The 22223-nt window shown below is 44.3% G+C and overlaps 1 protein-coding gene across 2 annotated transcripts in view; it reads right to left on the reverse strand.

Annotated features, from left to right (window-relative positions):
• DS (desmoplakin) overlaps positions 1-21935 on the reverse strand; it is a 45724-nt gene extending 23789 nt beyond the window's left edge. The window contains exons 1-5 of one of the 2 annotated variants that reach the window (XM_011750839.3): positions 21445-21935; positions 8278-8380; positions 5883-6031; positions 4467-4641; positions 771-899 (exon numbers count right to left, since the gene is read on the reverse strand). In XM_011750839.3, the coding sequence (XP_011749141.2) occupies positions 771-899; positions 4467-4641; positions 5883-6031; positions 8278-8380; positions 21445-21614 (726 nt within the window). In that variant the 5' untranslated portion in view covers positions 21615-21935. The remainder of the gene's footprint in view (positions 1-770; positions 900-4466; positions 4642-5882; positions 6032-8277; positions 8381-21444) is intronic. The other variant, XM_011750840.3, reaches the window with a different exon arrangement.
• Positions 21936-22223: the final 288 nt, after the last annotated feature.

The following is a 22223-nucleotide window of genomic DNA, read 5'->3' on the forward strand; positions in this document are numbered from 1 at the left end:
TGCTGGCCTGGCAGCACCGTCTCCACAAAGGAAAGCCCAGATCAGGGTCACTTACAGGCTCACTTGTTAGAAAATTGTCTCAAAGTTTAAAGACACGATTTAGGATTCCCTAGGTCTTACAGAAATGAAGGAGAAAGTTGGTCAGGTGCTCAGGTGGACAAAAGTAAGCCCCCCAAAAAGCCAGAAGAAGTGAGGATGAGAAGCTTTGGTCTAAGATTGAAAAAAAAAAAAAAAAAGTTTAGTGATTTACAAGTGTAGAGACCTGGGGGAAACGAAGCACTTAAGATCAGTTATGATTTTATGCTGTAATTCTCAACCCAGTTTCAAGTCTGACTTTTTCAGCACGGGAGCCGGTGTCAGGATGAGATAGGGCTTTGCTCAGTAGAAATAATGTTTTAATTACCACCTAGGAAAGGATTCACCAATGACACAAACTACTGCATATGACTGTTGCATTTCCCATTCAAAAAGATGTTCTGCTTACTGCAGAAACAACCTGCCACCTCCAGAGATACTTATTCACACACTGCAAATGAGTGTTTGCACACCCTCAGCCTCTCGTTTAACTCCTCTTCAAGTGTTAACATAATCTCTAACCTGACTACTAATTCCACTTCCCCATTTAAGAAATGGGATTTCTAAACCTTTCCAGTCTTTTGGGAAAGAAATAATAGCAGTGTTTCAGAAGAAACTCCCTGGGATTGAGTAATTACATGATCCTTCAGTAGATAATTTGAATTAAGACTCTAAAATGAAACACTGAAAAGTACCAGGTCGGCTTTAATTTTGTCCAGCTGCCAGCGATAGTCGCCGATGGCATTGTGGATGCTCCGGTGGCTGTTGATGTGCTGCTCCACTGAGGCCAGGTCCACGCCCCAGGCCACCAAGTCCATCTCCGCCTGGGAAGGAAAGACAAAGAGAGGCACCCTTTGTTTTCGCACCTTTGCACCTGATTCACTTACGTACAGCATCACGGCTTTACTTCGGGTAGAACCAAAGATGTAAATATGGAGTATTTTTTTTTTTTTGATACGGAGTCTCGCTGTGTTGCCCAGGCTGGGGTGCAGTGGCGCGATCTAGGCTCACTGCAAGCTCCACCTCCCGGGTTCACGCCATTCTCCTGCCTCAGCCTCCTGAGTAGCTGGGACTACAGGCGCCCGTCACCACGCCCGGCTAATTTTTTTGTATTTTTAGTAGACACAGGGTTTCACTGTGTTAGCCAGGATGGTCTCCATCTCCTGATCCGCCCGCCTCGGCCTCCCAGAGTGCTGGGATCACAGGCGTGAGCCACCACGCCTGGCCTATAAATATGGAATATTTTTGAAGCCAGAATATTTTTTAAAGATTCAAGGTTCCCAAATGGCTAATGCAGGGTTGCCAAATACTTCCCTCAACTTGTTTGACCCCAGCTCAAGATGGGCAGAGGAGGAAATTTGGAAATGGGAACCTTAAAACCAAGATCATGTCTTCTGAAGAAAAACAAATCTACCTGTGCACAGGCAAGCAAGCATGTGCACAGAACATATGTGTGCATATGTATGTACGCTATGTTATAAAATACTCATTTAATCATTCTTAAATGTGCATCAAAAATCACTGAGTAAATGCAATCATACACTGTTCCCCAAACTAAATAGTTGACCTAAAAGTATCTTTCATTGTTTATTTCTTTATATTGTCTTGATGGATGTAATTATTGGCTTTTTAAAATCCAGCATACACCATTCCCTTTCAGGATGTAAAACTCCCTGTGGCCCATTTTAAAGGGAAGTTACTATATCTACTCAAAGATTCACTTTCCATAAGTGTTGGCAATATTAGGATTGTGGGCTTAAGTTACCTTTTTAAAAAAATTAAATCTGACTAAATTTATTATTTGAGCCTCAAATTTAAAAATATTTCACAATAAGAATCACACACATTGTTCCACCAGTTTCACACTAAGGCAGATCCATTATCTCACCCTTCTTTTGCATGAGTACATATAAATTTCCAAATCACCTGTGTCATCTCTTGGACATGCCAAGGGCAAACATTCCAATCGGGGATTGCAGTAAGAACATAAAACACATTGTTCTAAGCCACATCCATGTTCTAATACACTTGGCAAGGCTTCAGAAAAGGGAGCCATTTCAGAGTCAGACAACAGAAGGTTACCCAGGACTTTGACCCTTCTCTCCCACAGCTGTCTCGGCTTTAAACCAGAGACAGCCAGGTGCATGCAGTGGGACATTAGCAACGAGACCAGGCTCCGGCTCACGCCTCTCATTACCAGCCAGGTGTATAGTATCTGACCTGTCCATCGGCAAACACAAATCGGGGAAACAAAACAAAGGCTCAGGAGTGCCTGCCTCCTGATTGGCTGCTGGGGCAACAGTTCCCTTATCAGCTGGGCTCTGCAGCTCAGTCTCCTGGGAACAAGGTAAAGAATGCAGGGGAACAAGGGATAAGGGAAAAGGAGGCAGAGCAAATCCCAGAGCAAACCTGCAGTAAGCAATCAAACAACTTTTAGTTTGTTTGCAACCATGAGGGCTGCCTGCCTAATCTGGAAAGCATCGCTTATCAATTGCTTCTGTTAGAAAATGACATAAAACTGGCCAGGCACGGTGGCTCACACCTGTAATCCCAATACTTTAGGAGGCCAAGGTGGGCCGATCACAAGGTCAGGAGTTCGAGATCAGCCTGACCAACATGGCGAAACCCCGTCTCTACTAAAAATACAAAAAATTAGCCAGGCATGGTGGCAGGCGCCTGTAGTCCCAGCTACTCGGGAGGCTGAGGCAGGAGAATCGCTTCAACCCGGGAGGCGGAGGTTGCAGTGAGCCAAGATCATGCCACTGCACTCCAGCCTAGGCAACAGAGTGAGACTCTGTCTCAAAAAAAAAAAAGAAAATGACATAAAACTGAATTCATGTGGTAATACTTTTCCAAAATTTAAAACCATTGAGTATTTACTATATTCTTAAAAAGCTACACTTAACATAAATACAAAAAAAAAAAAATGACAAATTACAGGCTGTCATCTTCTTATAACTGTCATACTAAGACAACTTTAGGGGATACAATGTTTCATTAACTAATTTGATTGGAAGGCTGTTTTGCCCATCATTGCAGATCCTTAAGACGTAGTTAAGCCCCATCACCTCCGCCATGTCTTCCTTTGACTGCTCCACTCCACAGGAGCAGGCCACCCTCCCCTCTACTCCCAACTAAGCAAGAATGTATTATAACTGATCTAGACAGAAATTTGGCATTTGGTATGCATCTTGTTTTCTTCAATAATATTCATTTTCAGGACTAGGGACCATCATCTTTGAACCCTCGGGTGCCAAGACATATAAAATCCTCAAGAAACGTGCTCAAAGATTAGAAGGAAATTTGAAAAATATACAAATAGGTTTGTATTTAGGTTTCTGATATTTTAACTGACTTTTGTTCTCTCTAAGCCCTACCTTGTGTAATAGCTTATATTCTTTATAATAAATGGGAGAAAAAGTTAACTGAATGAATGAATGAATGAATGAATGAATGTTTAGTCACTGAAGTCCTCACTACTTAGGAAAGAATACACAAAAATTTTAAAGTTGAGACGTTTTAGAACCACTGCTGAATTAGTCTAACAACTAAACAAACCAGCTTTCTTACGACCACATCTACATTGCGTAACAGTCTCTCCACAACTTATCACTCTAACACATCCACATTCTCAAGGGAAGGGTTAGGAGTAGGTTTTCATTATAAAATTCCCATCTACATGATTGTGGCATATTTCTACCACCACCTGTTCATTATGGGACATAATGATTACATGAAACAACACAACAATCATTAGTCTTGACAAATACTTTGCAGAAACTCCAGTTCTAGGGAAAGGATCAGCAGATCCTTCCAACATTATTTTACTTCACTCCCACACCGGTGACGTGATGGTTGCACAATGAGACAACTGAGACTTCAAAAGTATAAGGTAAGCAACCAATGATCCCAAACCAGAACGGCTAGTTTCACTGTTTCCAGCTCCTGCAATCTGTGAACATTTTAAATGAACCACCACAATGGGCTGGTTTTCAAGTACCTATGAGTAAAACAGATGAGGTCAGTTGCCACTCACATAGAACAATGAAGTTATTTAGCACATAAACTCCCACAACAGATTTTTCCGGGGGTCAATATAAGAACTGGATATTCAAAGTCTACTAACTAAATTACACATGTTAAATATGACCTGTGTGATAAAGGATGACTATAAAGCAATGAGGTTGAGTCCCCAAGCCACACTGAAATCTCATTCATTCCAAAATAGAAGACCATTTTTCAAATTGTGTAGGAGGAAAATCCTGCAAACAGCAAGCTGCTGCTGCCACCTGAGGTCTAGAAGACTCTTGGTCACACCAACACATGGGCTGACCCCATCGTGCTGGAGGGCCTGGCCTGCACGGGTTTGGGCTGTTCAGGAAGCTACTTACCCTTTGCTGCCTCATCCACCCCAAACATTCACTGGTGACGTGCTTGGTGAACTCATCCCAGCCAGAGCCGCTCTGACAAGTGTAGCCTCCACCACCCTTGGAGCTGGCCCTGCGGACTCGAGGGACACTGATGGCTTTATAAAGGGCTCGCATTTGCTCTTGGAGCTGAAGAAGTCTGAAAAGAAAAAAAACAAACCTTTAAACCACTGCAGGAAAACAGCCTATGAAAACCCATTCTGGGCCAATTTCCCCTTTTCTGAGTCTTTCGTGTCAAAAGAGAAGCTATAAACGTTTTATGGTATTTGAAGATTTTTTTTTCTTTACCCCAGGACTTAAGTCTTAATCGCATACAAGTTAAATCTTAGGAAGAGGTTCAGAGCGTGAAACAGCATAGAAAGCATCACTGCCTTTGCCTAATCTGAGAGTAACTTTCTTTTTTTTTTGAGACGGAGTCTGGCTCTGTCACCCAGGCTGGAGTGCAGTGGCGCGATCTCGGCTTACTGCAAGCTCTGCCTCCCGGGTTCATGCCATTCTCCTGCCTCAGCCTCCCAAGTAGCAGGGACTACAGGTGCCCGCCACCACGCCTGGCTACTTTTTTGTATTTTTAGTAGAGATGGGGTTTCACCGTGTTAGCCAGGATAGTCTCGATCTCCTGACCTCCTGATCCATCTGCCTCAGCCTCCCAAAGTGCTAGGATTACAGGCCTGAGCCACTGCGCCCAGCTGCAACTTTCATTTTCTCATGAGTTTTGTCCTGGGAGTTTTCCTAGTACCCTGAGCCCCAGGCAGTAGTAGAACAAATTTAGACTACATTTTTCTGCCTTATAGTCTCTGCTTCCAACTCTAAGGGTCTCATTTTTGTATTTATTCAACTAAGCTTGACTTGATATTTTAGACCCTTAAGTGACTCACACCTGTAATCCCAGCACTTTGGGGAGCCCAAGACGGAGGATTGCTTGAGCCTAGGAGTTCCAGATCAGCCTGAGCAACATGGCAAAATCCTGTCTCCACAAAAAAAATTTTTTAATTTGCCAGGTGTGGCACATGCCTATAGCCCAGCTACTTGAGAGGCTGAAGTGGGAGGATTGCTTGAGCCCAGGAGGTCGAAGCTGCGGTGAGCCACATTTGTGCCACTGCAGTCCCACTTGGGTGACAAAGAGACCCTGTCTCAAAAAAAAAAAAAAAAAAAGGCCTTTCTGTCCTCTGAAGGGAGGTACAGTTAACATCTATAATGAACCAATCACTTTATTGTATTAGAGATACATAATAAAGCTGCAAAATACCAACTAAGCAAGCCTTTCCTTGAGAACATTTGTGCTGCCTTCAAAGGACGACCTAGGTCATGGAATTGAGTGTAACTGGATATGTGGTGTTCTTTTTCATGGGGACTGCCCGATCCATGCTCTGTGGACAATACCTTTTCTGGTAAGCATCACAGGGCTGGCCCATCTGCCGCATCTCTCTGATCAAGCCGTCGAGGATTTCCATCTGGTCATTGGCCTGGGCAAAACACTCATCCAAGTCTCGACTCCGAGTCAGCTGCATTCCATCTCCATACTTCAATTCCTGAAAGAAAGCATTCACATCAAGGAAAAGCTTCCTGTGCATTAATGGAAGCAAGAGCTTCCACTGTAAGCCTGACAAAAACTGTAAGTTTCCTCACTGAAAATGATCTTATTGAGTTAAGAAGGTAAACAGAGGGAGATTCATGAACCAAAGTTTGTGGACTATCTTTTAAATTTGCTTGGCTTTTAAAGGCACATTTACCGAATGCTAACCTTCCCCTTGCTTCAACATGTTACATGCTGATCTTTCATATTTACACACAACTCTCATCTAATGGGAATTTCACTGTGATAGGGACACCGTACGGTTATGCCAGATGGGGCCTCTTACGCACAAACTGGGTTTTTCCTATACCTTATGGGAACATAACGTTTTAGTTCTTTTTTTTTTTTTTTTTTTTTTGAGACAAAGCCTTGCTGTTGCCTAGGCTGGAATGCAGTGGCGCGATCTCGGCTCACTGCAACCTCTGCCTCCAGGGTTCAAGCGATTCTTCTGCCTCAGGCTCCTGAGTAGCTGGGACTACAGGCATGTGCCACCACGCCAGGCTAATTTTTGTATTTTTAGTAGAGACGGGTTTTCACCATGTTGGCCAGGCTGGTCTCGAACTCCTGACCTCAAGTGATCCACCTGCCTCGGCCTCCCAAAGTGCTGGGATTATAAGCATAAGCCACCATGCCCGACCAATGTTTTAGTTCTTAAAAAGAAGGCTTCTGCCTGGTTAACTGTATTGGGCCAATCAATGTCCTGGTTTTGATGATGACTATAATCATATAAGATGTCACCACTGGGAGAAGCTGGGTACTGAGTAGAGACCCCTCTGTACTATTTTTGCAACTTCTTATGAGTCTATAACTATTTCAAAATTTAGAAAGGGTTTTGTATTTAGAAAAATAAAAACAAAAACAGAAAGCTTCCTCCTCTGCTTCAGTGCCACCTGGAGCAAAATTCTCTGGAATTTTCTATCTGCTGCCTTTACTTGGCTTTAGCCAAATGAACCTCATTTCTCTAAACAGAAATGTTAGCAAATGTGACACTATTTCCCTAACCTGTTTTTATTGCACGTTGATGCATATAAGTAAAAATAAACTGAGAACATGAGGCCATGCAAGTTTTCAGAGCTACATGTAAAACGTATCCATAGTCACTACACACGACTGGTGTGTGTGTGTTCATTATTAAGTCACTGGTTCTACTATTTTGTTTTGTGTAAAGGAATTGGGCCACTGTGAGGAACATTTCAAGGAGTATGTTTCAAATCAGACACTCGAAACAACTAGAACTAGAGCCAAGCTAGTTTGCTGAGCCCCAAATATCTCTAAAAATGGACTAAAGTGACATTATTTTTTTAATTGGATAAAGAAACTCAGAACTAGAACCCACACGGTATCTAAATTAAGAAATTAGAACATTAAAATATAAAAAATTCATTTGGTTAAAATCTGTTTCAAATGTAGGTTATTTAAAAGGGGTACTTTGTAATGAGGCAGATTCCAGATGTAACCTTGATACCGATGTCAGCATTAGGGAAACTTCTCTGAAAAGATTCAGTAACTCAGGAAAGGGATAGAAAAGATGGCTACGGCCCCACCATTCTCTATTCTGTTTTTAGCACACTCGGAGCAAAGGTGAATGCTAGTGTTTTAAAATGAAGACTTTACACAGCAAATACCACGAACTCCATGATTTCTAATCTGGATTAGATGAGATCCTAGGATATCTCAGTTATCTCAAGAAACATCTCAAGGTTCTCGCAAATGTTACCATTTCTCCTCAATTTTCAACTGCCTATTTTTCCACATTTTTCTGTTTCCTGGATAGAACTGTTATCTCAATACAGTCATTTTCCCTGAAAAAAAAAAATCATACTAAATTGATGGTGCACATGAAGATCCATCCCAGCCCAGGCACAGAAACATGCCAGGCTGCATTTCTCAGAATGGCAAATATCAAAATGTCACGTAAATCATAAATTGCTTTATTTCCAAAAAGGTGGCAATCTGTAATGTAAACATTTGTTGGGGGACGACGGAGAAGTGTTTGAAAGCTGGTTCCCATTGTTAAACCAACATTACAAATAGGTTAAGAAGACACACATCTCTCTGTAGTCTGGTCTGAAAAACAGCATCTCTAAACACTCCGTGACAGAGGTCAGTGAATAGGGTGGCCCTGGGCAGCAGAAGCTAACCGGAGCACAGTTGGGTGTGGCCAAGGCTTTGGGAGAAGCGATGGGAACAGAGAAAGCTTACAGGCTGCACGATGAGCTCTGCTCGCATCAAGCAGTCGGAGCAGTTCTGCAGCAGCTCCTGGATGGTGTTCTGGTTCTGGTGCCTGGACATCGTGCCGGTTTGACTAAGGAGGCAAACACAAATAAACCAGACATAAAATAACTTACTTCAATTCTGAAATAATTTCAAACTTGCAAAAGTTGCAAAACGGGACAAAACCACTCCTGTGAGACCCTTTACCTGCAATCCCAATTGTTAACATTTTCTTATGTTTCCTTCATCCCCCTTCTCCACTCTCCATAGATGTGTGTGTGTTTATCTATGTGTATATATTATTTTTTTCTGAACCATTTGAGAATAACCATGCCCTTCTACCGCCAAATATTTCAGCATGTATGTATCTCTGTATACATATTATTTTTTTCTGAATCATTTGAGAATAAACATGCCTTTTTAACCTCCAAATATCTCAGCATATCATTCCTAAGGATAAAAACATTCACTTATATATAACCACAAAACAATGATCAAAATCAGAAAATTTACGATTGACACGAACAATTTTCCAATTAATAGAACTTGTTCAGATTTCACCAATTAGCCCAATAATGTCCTTCATAGCAAGTTTTCCCCTCCCAGGTCCAGGATCCAATACAGACATTATCTCTTTGAGTTATAAAAACACACTTCCGGCAATGACAATGACACAGAGCTATTTCAGCTTCACTCCTGCTTCATTCCACAGCGGTCCCTAATGACAGTCCCCAACACCACAAGTCCCTCTGCAGGAAGACCTCACGGTGTCAGACACAGAGCATGAAGATTTCACTGGCAAGTCTGGCTGAAGGAAAGGTAGGAGAGGAGAAAAAAGCTTACATTACAAAAGTATTGACCAGACACAGTGGTTCACGCCTGTAATCCCAGTGCTTTGGGAGGCCAAGGCAGGAGGACTGATTAAGTCCAGAAGTTGGAGACCAGCCTGAGCAACATAGCAAGACCATGTCTTACAAAAAAAAAAAAAAAAAAAAAAAAGATTGTTTTTAAATTAGCCAAACATGGTGATGCGTGCCTGTAGCTCTAGCTACTCAGGAAGCGGAGGTGGGAGGATCACTTGAGCCCACGAGTTGGAGGCTGCGATGAGTTATGATCACACCACTGTACTCTTGCCTAGGTGACAGAGTGAGACCCTGTCTGTAAAAAAAAAAAAAATATGTATATATATATATATATATATATACACACACACACACACACACACATATATATATATTCTGTAATTCCTGTAAAAGACAATAATGGTTTTTTAAAAATCATGGTGTGAAGAAAGTGATGGAAAATTTAAATACATTATCTTTATTGCAAAACAAACCCATTCTCCTTTCAAGATGTTCCTAGAATACCTATTTTTCTCTACAATGAAGCTCATTCAATGTACATTCCAAATGAGGCACTTTTCTGGAAGACTCCTAGAAGAAACCTTAAAACAACAGTGGTGTTGACGAAAAATGTTGCAGACGGTCTGTATCTTAAAGAAAGAGATGGCAGAGTTTCATTTGCTCTTCAAGCAAGGCATAACCGAAATCTGGCTTTTAAATCTACCAAGATGTAGTATGCCACAGCACAGCCCACTGTAGTTTGGTTTCAGAGAATTTTAAAGCAGACCAAGTGATTATTTAACATCTGTGAAAAGTCCTCACGGATGTGCTACAAGAAATTGGCTCTTCCTACCCAGTCCTTCAGTCAGGGCCAGCCTGAGCCTGCTTTTATCTGATGCCTGTCTAACCAACTGGATATTGTGTGTGTGTGTGTGTGTGTGTGTGTGTGTGTGTGTGTGTGTGTGTGTTTTAAAGAAAGAATTTCACCGTTTAAAAAAAAAAGTTTGACAAACAATGGCTGCATTATGCATAGATGGGATAAGCCCACAGTAATGTGGGAGTTCTTCGCAGCACCTGCCTGCACTGTCTCACCATAGGAAAGCACTTTCTTTTTTTGGCCACCCATTTGGGGTTCCTCCCTGCAGGCAAGACTCCCCAACAAGCCAGGACTAGATGAATGTGGGTGAGGAGCCCAGACCTCCCTGGGAACTACTCCCCAGAGAAGACACAGCCTCCTCCAGGCAGGTAAAGGTGAGGTGGTGCCAGAGTCATCCACCTCTCAAAACCAGGACTGCCCCCACCCATCACCAACGCAACCAGTCTCTGTCTTCCACTCCAGATTATACAGGAAATGAGGTCCATTTCTCATACTGCTGAGATATAAGCAAGATCACATGTGTTGTCCTAACTTGTACAGAATTCCAGCTGACTTAGAACACCTTCCAAAACATATCTGTTATAAAACAGAGGAAAGAAATTCGAGAGACAAAGGAAACCATTAAGAAACCCGGCAACCTCACTTAGAACCCTAGGATGAATTAAAAAATTAGGAAGGTCCTGTGTAATTATTTTTATTTTCTTTATTGAAGGGACATAGGAATACCTTTATTCTGAAACATTAAGAAATTCTGTTCAGCAATTTGGCTCCAAGGGTGATTCCCACAAAGAATGCCAGTTCCAAGCAGATAAATGAAAGAGCTGTCTCTTAGCACAATGGAAAGTCAGTTTCCTAAATGATTTAATGTGTGCTGCTGTAAAAAGGATCACAAACTGAGCTATAAGATGAGGGTGGGGCACGCCTGTAATCCCAGCACTTTGGGAGGCCAAGGTAAACGGATCGCTTGAGCTCAGCAGTTCAAGACTAGCCTGGGCAACACAGCATAAACCCCAGCTGTTAAGAAAACAAAATGATGGAGGCAGGGGAAACTGGGTGAGGGTACACACAAACTTTGTACTATTCTGTAACTTTTCTACAAATCTAAAACTGTTGTAGAATTAAAATGTATTAAAAAACAGAGACAGGGAGGACAAACACAATTGTTCATTCACAATTGTGAATGAACGCACCGAATTGTGTGAATGTTTTTATTCACACAATTGTGAATGAATGCACCGAAGTGTACATACACCTTTTTAAAAGTGAATTTATGAGACCAAATTCATTTGACCACAAAATACAAAACTCACCAGCTTCTTTTTACCCAAGAACTTAGACTAGTTAGTTATACAACAGTTAGAAATGAATTACATCCAGGATAAAGGAGGTAAGGCAACCAAACATTGGCTTAAAACATTGGTGGGTTTTCTCTATGTTTTAATTCCCTCCCCCTAGTTTTAGAAGACATTCCTATTTCTCTAGAGATCAGTTGGCATCCTATAAAGAGAAGACACCTTACCTGCCTCCCCTTGCCTACCCATATTTGAACTTAAAAAAAAACAAACAAAAAAAACAGGTAACTTCATATGCTGCTAATAATACCAAATAAATTCTTCGTGCTTTTCTAAAGGATTTCCATATGTTCTTCTTTTCCCCTCCCCCTCGAGATGGAGTCTTGCTCTCTCACCCAGGCTGGAGTGCAGTGGTGCGATCTTGGCTCACTTCAACCTCCACTTCCCAGGTTCAAGTGATTATCCTGCCTCAGCCTCCCAAGTAGCTGGGACTACAAGCATGCACCACCACACCCAGCTATTTTTTTTGTATTTTTAGTAGAGATAGGGTTTCACCATGTTGATCAGGCTGGTCTCAAACTCCTGACCTCAAATGATCTGCCCGCCTCGGCCTCCCAAAGTGTTAGGATTTCAGGCGTGAGACACTGCACCCTGTCTCATATGTTCCTGATATCCACTAAAACATTTAAATGTTTTGCATGGCATGTTAGTAAATAAATTAACAACTGCATAGGAATGGGGAATGCACAAAAATCTAATCCTTTAAAGGGTTGAAAAAATAAAAAGCTAAAGTGTTGGAACAATGAAATAAAGAATCTTTGATATCACTATTTGTCCACTGGGAAGTGTGATCTGCTTAACCAAATTTCATCATATACACAACTTTTCAAGACTGCATCTGATCCTTAAAACAAGGTCTATTTCTATCTTTCATCTGTAAGAATCCAACTTCAGTCTTAGGTGTGGCCAAGAATTCCCTCAGGAAACAGACTGAGGCGAGAAAGGGAACTAGGTATACACCTCGTGAATGACTCAGCCCATCAAAACAAGACAGAGGGAGACTCAGGCCACCTTGACAGGTCAGTTTGCTTGTTTTAGCCCAGTGAAGAATCCACACAGAACTCACTGTACTTAATCAGGGAAGAAGTCTGGGGAAAGGATTCCGACCCATCGAGTCAGGCTGATGTCAGACAGACACCAGCTGTATGTGTAGCAATGGATTCTTCAGCACAAGAGCCAGAAGAGCTTGCTTCAGGAAACATGCCTATTTATTTATTTATTTATTTATTTTGAGGAGTCTCACTCTGTCGCCCAGGTTGGAGTGCAGTGGGACAATCTCGGTTCATTGCAACCTCCACCTCCTGGGTTCAAGTGATTCTTCTGCCTCAGTGTCCCACATATCTAGGATTACAGGCACACTGCCACCGCGCAAAGCTAATTTTTGTAGTTTTAGTAGAGACAAGGTTTCACCAAATTTTGGCCAGACTGGTCTCAAACTCCTGACCTCAAGTGATCTGCCCACCTTGGCCTCCCAAAGTGCTGGGATTACAGATGTGAGCCACCGCACCTGGCCAGGAAAAGCATGTTTTTAAAAGCTGTAATTCAAACCCTTCTAAGTCAGATTATATATATATATATATATATGTATTTTTTTATTGACCACATAATTTTAGATTTTTTTTTAATCTCAGAAATTTCTATCTCCATCTGTTGGGCTAAATGGTATGTAAGATTTCTTTACCTCATTCATTCTGTAACTCAATTTTAGGAAACCACCAAAGTCATTCTTCCTTACTGAAAATAATACAAATGTCTATGTTAAGTTCATGGTAAATAAATATATTCATGGTAATTGAATTAAATTTAATTCATATAGTTCAGTTTGGAAAAATGCAAAATTCTATTATGTATAAATAAATAATTTTAAAATGATGTACTTACTAACAAGTGTATAAAATTTTTTTTAACCCCTAGCCTCAAAGAAATTTTTAATACTGCTACATATGGGTGTTAGGGGTTAAGAGATTTTCAAATCATGTTACGAATTAAAGTAACAAGCCATGAAGTTCAATTTTTAAATCCCATTTTGGTGGCACAGAAGATGGCAGATGTCATGTGCTTTCCTTTAAAAAAAGAAAAAAAGAAAGAAAAAGAAAATAACTCATTTGGGTCAAATTTATCAAAAGAATATTGACTCCTAAACCAAAGTAATAGGTGCCCTTTAAAAAAATAACTCATCCTTAAAAGTTTTTAACTCTTCTGAGAGATAAATGAGTCATACTACAAAGAACCTACCTGCACATATTTTTTTTAAAGTTCATGCTAAAACTTGTTTAAACAAGAAAGGGTTCCAAATATTTGCATAGAGAGCCCTTCACCGGTGGTTAAAAGAAAACAAGTTCTGCATTCTAATCCAAAGACGGGCCACATGAATGTGTGAACAGTATTACCAAGATTTCAAGGTTTTATTTTACTACCTTCGAAAAAAATTTTCTTTAAAAATAGGACTCCAAAACTAGCTGTCCTAAGGCATTAGCTTTACATGTGTTCCCAAAAATATTATTTTTAAAAATACAAGACAAGGTTGGGCGCCGTGGCTCATGCCTGTAATCCCAGCACTTTGGGAGGCCGAGGCCGTCTGATTGCTTGAACCCAGGAGTTTAAGATCAGCCTGGGCAACATGGCAAAACCCCATCTCTACAAAAAAAAAATATAAAACTTAGCTGGACGTGATGACGCACGCCTGTAAGTCCCAGCTACTTGGGAGGCTGAGATGGGAGGTTGAGATGAGATGGTTTTACCTGGGAGACAAAGGTTGCAGTGAGCCAAGACTGCACCACTACACTCCAGCCTGGGCAACAAGAGCGAAACTCCGTCTCAAGAAAAAAAAATTCATTAAACACCCTATATATACATCAGCTGAAATGCCGTGTTAGCCATCCTTCAAAAGTTCAAAACTTCAAAAGTTACAGCCTTCTGCATGGAGCTTTCCATATCACACCTATGCATCCTCTCCTCTCTTGCATTAGTTTATACACACCTGGCTACGTACTCCTGGAGAGCAAAGTCCCACGTCTTAGTCATCTTGGACTCCTACAAACACTTAACCTAACAACATAAGGTTCTGCACACAAAAGGTACTTAATGCATGTTTGTTTGGCTTAGTAAAGTGGAAGAAAAACAAGGCAAACAAAAGACCGATCTGAAGATATTTTGGCTCATCGCATTACCCTGATTTCAAAGCTCAACCAGAGAGCACAGCTGTCCCCTCCCCACTCCCACTCCAGCAGTGAACAAACATGGTGGATGTTTTTCTCTATAGATTTTAGAAAGGCAGCCTCCTTTGATCCTGCATTTTGTCTTCGCCCAGGAGCTACAGAAACAGTTCTCTAATAAAAGTTCTGCTTCTTTTCCAAGCGGTTTTCTTGATTTTCACACTGAGTGCTTGGCAGATTGTGTTTGCGGGGTAGTGGGAAACTGATCACATATCATTAACTTCAGAAGGGCTTTGAAGTAGGGCACAGTTGGAGTCCACGCCCAGCTCAGCCACTTCCAGTTATACAGCCTGTGACCTTGAGCAACTTAAAGTGACATCCACTGGCGGTGCCTGGAGCTTCTGCCTCTAGGACAGGTAGAACACCCCCATCCTGGGGCTGAGGTGAGGCTCAGAGGGGCACTGCAGAGGCGGAGATAGCTTTTACTTGCGGAGGCTGCTGCTGTTGTTATGGTTCTGAAATTTCTTTCTTTTTTTTTTTTTTTCATGGAGTCTCACTCTGTCACCCAGGCTGGAGTGCAGTGGCACGATCTCAGCTCACTGCAACCTCCGCCTCCCGGGTTCAAGCGATTCTCCTGCCTCAGCCTCCTGAGCAGTTGGGACTACAGGAGCACACCACCATGCCCGGCTAATTTTTGTATTTTTAGTAGAGACGGGGTTTCACCATATTGGCCAGGCTGGTCTGGAACTCCTGACCTTGTGATCCACCTGCCTCGGCCTCCCAAAGGGCTGGATTACAGGCATGAGCCACCACACCCAGCTGAAATTTCATTTTTGTGTTTTGTCTTTGCCCCAGTCCACAACTTTAAGGATGTCCCACAGCAAAATGGGGGTGGGGTGAAAAGAAAAAAAAGAGAAAGAGGAGAAGGAAGTAATGGATTGGGTATTAAGTGTGAGGTATTTTCAGGAGTTCCTAAGGTTCCTTACAAGACTCAAATATAACTGAGACAATTCATAGAGAGTGATACACTTTAACAGCACGAAAGAAACTTATTGAGGGTAAGAAAATTCAAAGGCCAGGTGCACTGGCTCTTGCCTGTAATTCCAGTACTTTAGGAGGCCAAGGTGGGAGGATTGTTTGAGCCCAGGAGTTTAAGACCAGCCTGGGCAAGATAGTGAGATCTTGTCTCTACAAAAAAAAAAAATTTTTTTTTTTTTTTTTTTTTGAGACGGAGTCTCGCTCTGCCGCCCAGGCTGGAGTGCAGTGGCCGGATCTCAGCTCACTGCAAGCTCCGCCTCCCGGGTTTACGCCATTCTCCTGCCTCAGCCTCCCGAGTAGCTGGGACTACAGGCGCCCACCACCTCGCCCGGCTAGTTTTTTGTATTTTTTTTAGTAGAGACGGGGTTTCACCATGTTAGCCAGGATGGTCTCGATAAAAAAAAAAATTTTTTTAATTAGTTGGGTATGGTGGCGCATGCCTGTGGTCCTAGCTACTCGAGAGGCTGAGGTGGGAGAGTCACTTGACCCTGAGTGGTCAAGACTGCAGTGAGCTATGATCATGCCACTGCACTCCAGCCTGAGCCACAGAGCAAGACCCCATCTCAAAACAAACAAACAAAATGTAATTCCAAGCAGAACCTTAGATCTGGTTGCTGCAGCTTCTCACTAAACTGTCTTCATTTTCATGAAATGTAGATTTCACATTCATGAGCCCTTCCAGCCCAAGGTGTCGGTGGCGAGGCATACATTATTGGACTGCACTAGTATTTTACAAGATGTCACCTCAAATGAGCAGCTCATGTCTGAGTCTTGGGATCTGTGGGGCCATGGCTTCAAATTCAGAACCACACCTGAACGTTTTCAAGTGGCAGGGCCACTGGGACCAGCCCAGCAGGAGGGAGATGGAGAAAACCAAGGGGTGTGGCACTGCTCCCAGCTGCAGCGACAAGGCCTCCAGACTGAAACCACTCCTTCTAGAACCTCCTGGTCTGGAAAGACTGGTTAGCTGAGAGTGAAGACACACTCCCCAAGTCTCACGCCCAAGCCCTCCTTTGCTCTACCCTGAGAAGTCAGCATGAGGCATCAGGGGCATCAGCAGTTTTCCCCTTTCCAAGACATTTCCATTACCTGAACAATGAAATTATGCCCATATTTAGAGAAAAAAATGACTGTTGAAAGCTGTATTGTTCCATTAAATAGATCTGACTAACAATTAGTTGGCTTAATGCAGAATCAACTTGAGTTTCTCTTTTCCTAAGCCGATAGAAACTCTACAGGAGTATTAATGAAAGAATACAATGATTATGAAATATTTCACAGGAATGCAGGCTGAGGAATTCAACAGATTCAAAATAAGCAATAACTCAGATCGAAAAGGGTTTACAAGTAGAAAAGGTGAATTCTCACACTGCAGGTTTAATCTTCTCTTGGGTCCTTGCGGTATACTGGATTCAAATCTAGCTTAACCACTTAACCAGCTGTGTGACCTTAGGCAAGTCATTTAAATATTTTAACCTCAGTTTCCCATCTGTAAACTGGGAAGTTTGTTATGAGGCTTGAGATAACAAACGTACTATACCAGGCACATCACCGTGTGTTTGCCGGGTAATGGTAACTATTATTAACCACAGACCTGATATTTTTATAAAATATACAAGTTAAATTTCATAATCATGTAAATGTTACCTGCCATATACTCAGCTAAACTAGATCTTGCTTTGCAATCGTTTCCCAGAAAAGTGTTTAGACTATCTAAGCTCTGAGTCACTCGAGCTCTGCGCCTGTTTTCTCAGACTCTCCCTTGCCTGTCGCATCCAATTCTTAGCTGAAGCTGTCACTCCACCTTGGCAATACCTACTTTCCCATCCACCGCCCTCACCCTGGTTCAGACTTTCATTCCCTCCCTCCTTCACTGGTGCAATGGCTTCCTTAAGCCAATGCCTAAGCAGTCCAGAAGCTCAGTTATGATCGTCTAACTTCCCTGCTCCTCCCATGGAAGAGACTTTCAATGGCTTCAGTGAAAACCTGCACCAGCTTCCCTCTGCCTATCCAAATCCCTCTCCAGGGCATTCAAGGTCTGGAATGCCTTGGTCAAAGAGGATGCTTCCTCCTTTCACCTGACTGCCTCCCTGCTCAGAGCGAATGCTCAAAAAGGAGATCACTCCACAGGCTTTGCAGACTTTTCTCAAGCTCTTCTCTCCCCCGGAAGGCTCTCTGCCCACCCATCTTGACGCAGCTGAAATCCTCCAAAGTCCAGTTCGACATCACTTCCCTTATAAAGTCTTCCCAGTGCCCCCACGACAGATGTTCTCTCACCTCCTTGTGACGTCTCTGAAGTCATGTACACCGCTCCTGGGCATTCCGCTTTTGTGTGCTAGTCTTCGTGTACTTATCCTTGGAAGGGCCTACGCTCCTTTCAAGACTATAGATTTCCACCTCGATCTCCCCTGACACAACACAGAATGCAGCCGATGCTCAGTAAACACTTGCTGAATGAAGGACTTAATGGAATGTGAGATACTTTCATGGTGTAATTACAGGCCTGTCCATTCTAAAAGTCAGGCTGTGAAGGCACAGGGAAAACCAAGGTGAGGATCCTTGGGTCCTCAGGCCAACCCAGCCATAAGTGGATTCTGGGATCTTGGGCACGTCCTCAGCTTCCTGTCTCTAAAGTGTGCATGTGGGGTTTCTGCCTAGGCTAAGTGATCCTTAGGGGCCCCCTGCTCTAAAATTCAGGCAAATGGACCTGTTTGTCTCATGGTAAGAAATAAGCTTCTCTTAAAACCTAATTTAAGACTAACTTTAAAATGTTTATGAAATAATGATCACATGTATCTCAGTTTTGAAATCATGAGATCTGAAGAAAAATAAGCATTAATATTATAACCACATATTTCTGAAGCTTAATGACTATTTTCTGCTTTTAATCCTCCCACAAATCCACCCTTTGATGGGTGAAAGATCTAACTGTGAGGCTTTGTTACTTTGATAACAAATTTCACTACAGATTTGTAATTTGTTTTAATGACAGGAATAAGACTAGAGTAATTCTGCTGTAATTGAAAACAGTATTAATATAACATCCTATCCAAGAAGAATCCAAAATTTACATTTCAAGACATGTACATGTCTATTATTTCATTATCAAGGTTGTAACATTTACCAAATGTTAACAAAATTAAGTAGCTGCAGATTCAATTCAATCTAAAATAAAGACACAAAGAACAGGCGGGTGGTAGGGGAAAAAAAGGGGATTATGATACAGTGAGATCTAATACTGTCCTAAAAATGGGTAAGTGCTGTTCGTGGAAAGGACAGAGAGAGGGAGAGAGCTGTTTTAAAGTCATTTTCAAAGGAAAACTAAGAGTTGGGCCCTCTACACATTCAAATTACTTTATTTAGGGAAGGGCTAAATACAAAACACTCAGCTCGAAAATCACCAATCTATTAATAATTCAGCCATAAATAGCAGTTTTTGAAATAAATGAGTTTAAAGTCAACCAATAGTTTTTATACTAGTTTTGGAGCTTAAAAAAAAAAGGAAGAAAGAAAAGAAGAAAACCATAAAAACCTTTATTTAGAAAATCTTCGGGTCAGAAAAATACTTATGAAATTCTTAATCATCATTCACTTAGCAGAGGGCAGTGGCTCCCTTGGGCATAGAGGGCACCCTGCTTCTACAAAGTGCATGGCACGGCCAAACATATCCCTCCACACAAAACCAGAATGCCACCAGAAAAACTGCGACATGCCCTGTCTTCAGCCAGTCGCTATTATTTGAAAACGCAGCAGTCAGCATTTGTGGGCGATTTTGTAGTCAGTAGCACCATTGCAGGCTGGGACAGGCTCGGGAGGAAACTCCATTGCCAGGATCCCCAGAAAGAATGACCGCCTCCCAACTCAAGCCCTGAGCCTGACGCCCTGCTGCCAGGCAGAGCAACATTAATGAGGAGAGAAAACATCCTTCCTCAAAGTCAGGTAATTTTTCACTTGGGTCTCTTTCCCCTTCCCAGAGATGGGAGACTTGGTAAGTTTTATAAGTAGGCTTTAAGTTGGAAAAACAGAACACAAGAAATGATACTACACGATGAAAAAACATGGAGCCTGCCCAAAATTAAATGTTTCAGTGAGGAATCCTAACAAAACATGTATCTTGATGCAGTTCATTAACCAATTAATTTATTAAAGTTTTACTTCTCTACAAAAGGTATAAGAAACCAAGGGAGTGAAATATTCGATTAATAATACTGATTATTGTCTATTTAAAAGATAAGAAATCCAGGCTAGCAAAAGCATAGTTACAAATAATAATCAAAATAAATACTTGGTTCATAAAAATGCCAAAAAGAGCTGCTAAAGAATCCTTCACATTCCATTCTGACTTGGATTTAAACTATGTGTAACCCGCACATTTAAAGGTAGAAGTGCGTCTCAAATCCTGGAGGACTGCGAGAGAAAATTTAAATTTCAGATTTAAATGGCTGGCAAAATTTAAAAACAAATGTAATGAAAACCCAACTTTTCATTCCTCCTATTGCTTGGCACATTTTCCCTGGAAATCCCCAGACACATTTTGTTCAGGAAACAAAGAACTCCCAAGATTGAGACAATTCTTTGCTAACTCAAAAAAAAAAAAAAAAAAAAAAAAAAAACAGGTGAAATAGATTTTCAGGATGCTCCAGAAATAAATGAATCCAAGCAGCAAACAGGTTGCAACTCGAGTAGTCCCTGCCTTCAAAACTGCTTGCAAAACAAAACTGCCCTGGAGCGCATTCAGGTTGCTCCTCCCAGGCCTAGGGCCACAACGCCTGGTAAATAACGTCCGACGCTCAGCCTCTTTCCCAAAAGCCCAATGTGGGAAGAACTAGCAGGGGGCGGGGAGGTGCAAAACGCGCACCGCTCACGTGGGCATCTAGAGTCCAGCTCCCGAGACCTGGGACAGGGTCTCTCCCCACCCACCCAAACGACGCCCTCGGTCTGTTTCCGCGAGGATCCGGAGAAGCGGACCCTCTCAGCGGGGGGTCTTCCCGGGGCACCTGGGCCAGGGCGGGCCCCCAGCGTCGTCCTCCCCCCCACACTCCCCTGCCCACACATTCTGGATGAAAGCAGACGCGCGGCTGGCGCTCTGCGATCCAAGGCACACTGGGGTCTTTCATCCGGTGTTTTTAAAAAGGAGGAAACAAAAGGCTCAGAGGCAGGGCCACAGGTGCGCTCGCCCGCGGGGCTACGGAGGACGACCGAGGAGAACAGGCAAGTCCCCGCCGAACTTCCAGCGCCGGGCCCGGCAGCCACCCCGGCGGGCAAGTTTCGTTTGCGGGACAGGGGAAGCCGAAGCGGGGCCTCCTCGGGACAGGATCCCGCGCCGCCCGGACGTGCAGCCTTCATACAAACGTCCTCGGGTGGCCGAGGAGTCCAAGAACCGCCGCAGTTGTGGTCTCGGGGTTACCGGGGATTGGGGGTGAGCGGGTAAAGACCGCGGAGCCCCGAGCACCACTCGGCCACCAGATAGTGCCGGGGCCCCGCTCCTTTCCTCTTTTACATTGATTACGGTTGGAGAGGTTGGGTTTTGTGGTCGCAGGCCCACCTCCCCTGACCTCCCATTCGCGGGCTGGGACAAAGGCGACTGCAGCCGAGTTCGGCAGGCAGAGGACAGCCCCGCGCTGGCCCGACGCCCCCTCTGACCACCCGCCCGGGCTCGCGTGGGGGGAGAAAGGTAGGACCGAGTCCCCGCTCGCAGGACAGGGCCAACCTGTCCCTGCACGCGTCAGGACACCCGGGTCCTGCTCCCAGCGCGGCCGGGAAGCTCTTTCGGGACCCGGGGCAAAAAACCTTTCCACCTTCGGGACTCGAGTCTCCCCGTCGCCCAGAGGAGGAAGCTCCCTCCTCGTCCCGCGCGCCCCGCAGCCCGCGCTCTCCAGGCAGGTACCCACCAGTAGCCGTCCGAGTTCTGGTCGGTGATCACGCCGCGCCGCGAGTAGTAGATCCTGCTGGTGCCCCCGCCGCCGCTGGTCATCTCGTAGCGCAGGTCCGGGCCAGATTCGGCGCGGGTCATGCGGCCCAGAGTGTTGATCCGCGGGTGGGAGCCTCCGTTGCAGCTCATGTCGGCGGGCAATTGGGAGAGCGGCTCAGCGCCGAGGCATAAGCGAGGCGGGCAGGCGCGGAGAAGGCAGAGGGGGCAAAGGACAGGCGGACGGCCGGGGAACCGGGCGGGAGTGCGGGGGGCTCGCGAGGTCGCTGCTCGCTACCTGGGCCCTCCCGAGGCCGCTGCGAGCGCGGAGACGGCGACGGGCCGGGGGCAGGAGCGGGAGGAAGAGCTGTGGCTCGAAGGGCTGCAAGGGCGCAGAGGAGCTGCGTCGGGGCTGGGTGTTGGTGTTGGTCGGCGGCGGCGCGAGTCTCCTCCCCGCTGGCACCGGGCGCCGAGGCCACACCTGGCCGGTTTCTTCCCAGGGCGGGGTGCGGCCGCCGCGCCTTCCCCGCCCCCCCGCGGGTGTCACCGACGCGCTCCGACCGCCCCTCCCCACCTGCGCCCGCCGCCCGCCGCCCGCGGCTCCGCCCTGCGCCACCGAGGCCTGAGTAACGCCGGGCGGGGCGGGGTCCCCGCGACCCGAGCGCCCTGGGCGCGGCCACCGCGAGGAGGACTTGCGCTTGCGGGGGCCGCTGCGCTCTGCGCTGGGGCCGCTCGGGCGGGGAATGCTTGGCTCGGCTTTTG

The sequence above is a fragment of the Macaca nemestrina genome, chromosome 5 (assembly GCF_043159975.1).
Source record: "Macaca nemestrina isolate mMacNem1 chromosome 5, mMacNem.hap1, whole genome shotgun sequence".
NCBI lineage: Eukaryota > Metazoa > Chordata > Mammalia > Primates > Cercopithecidae > Macaca > Macaca nemestrina.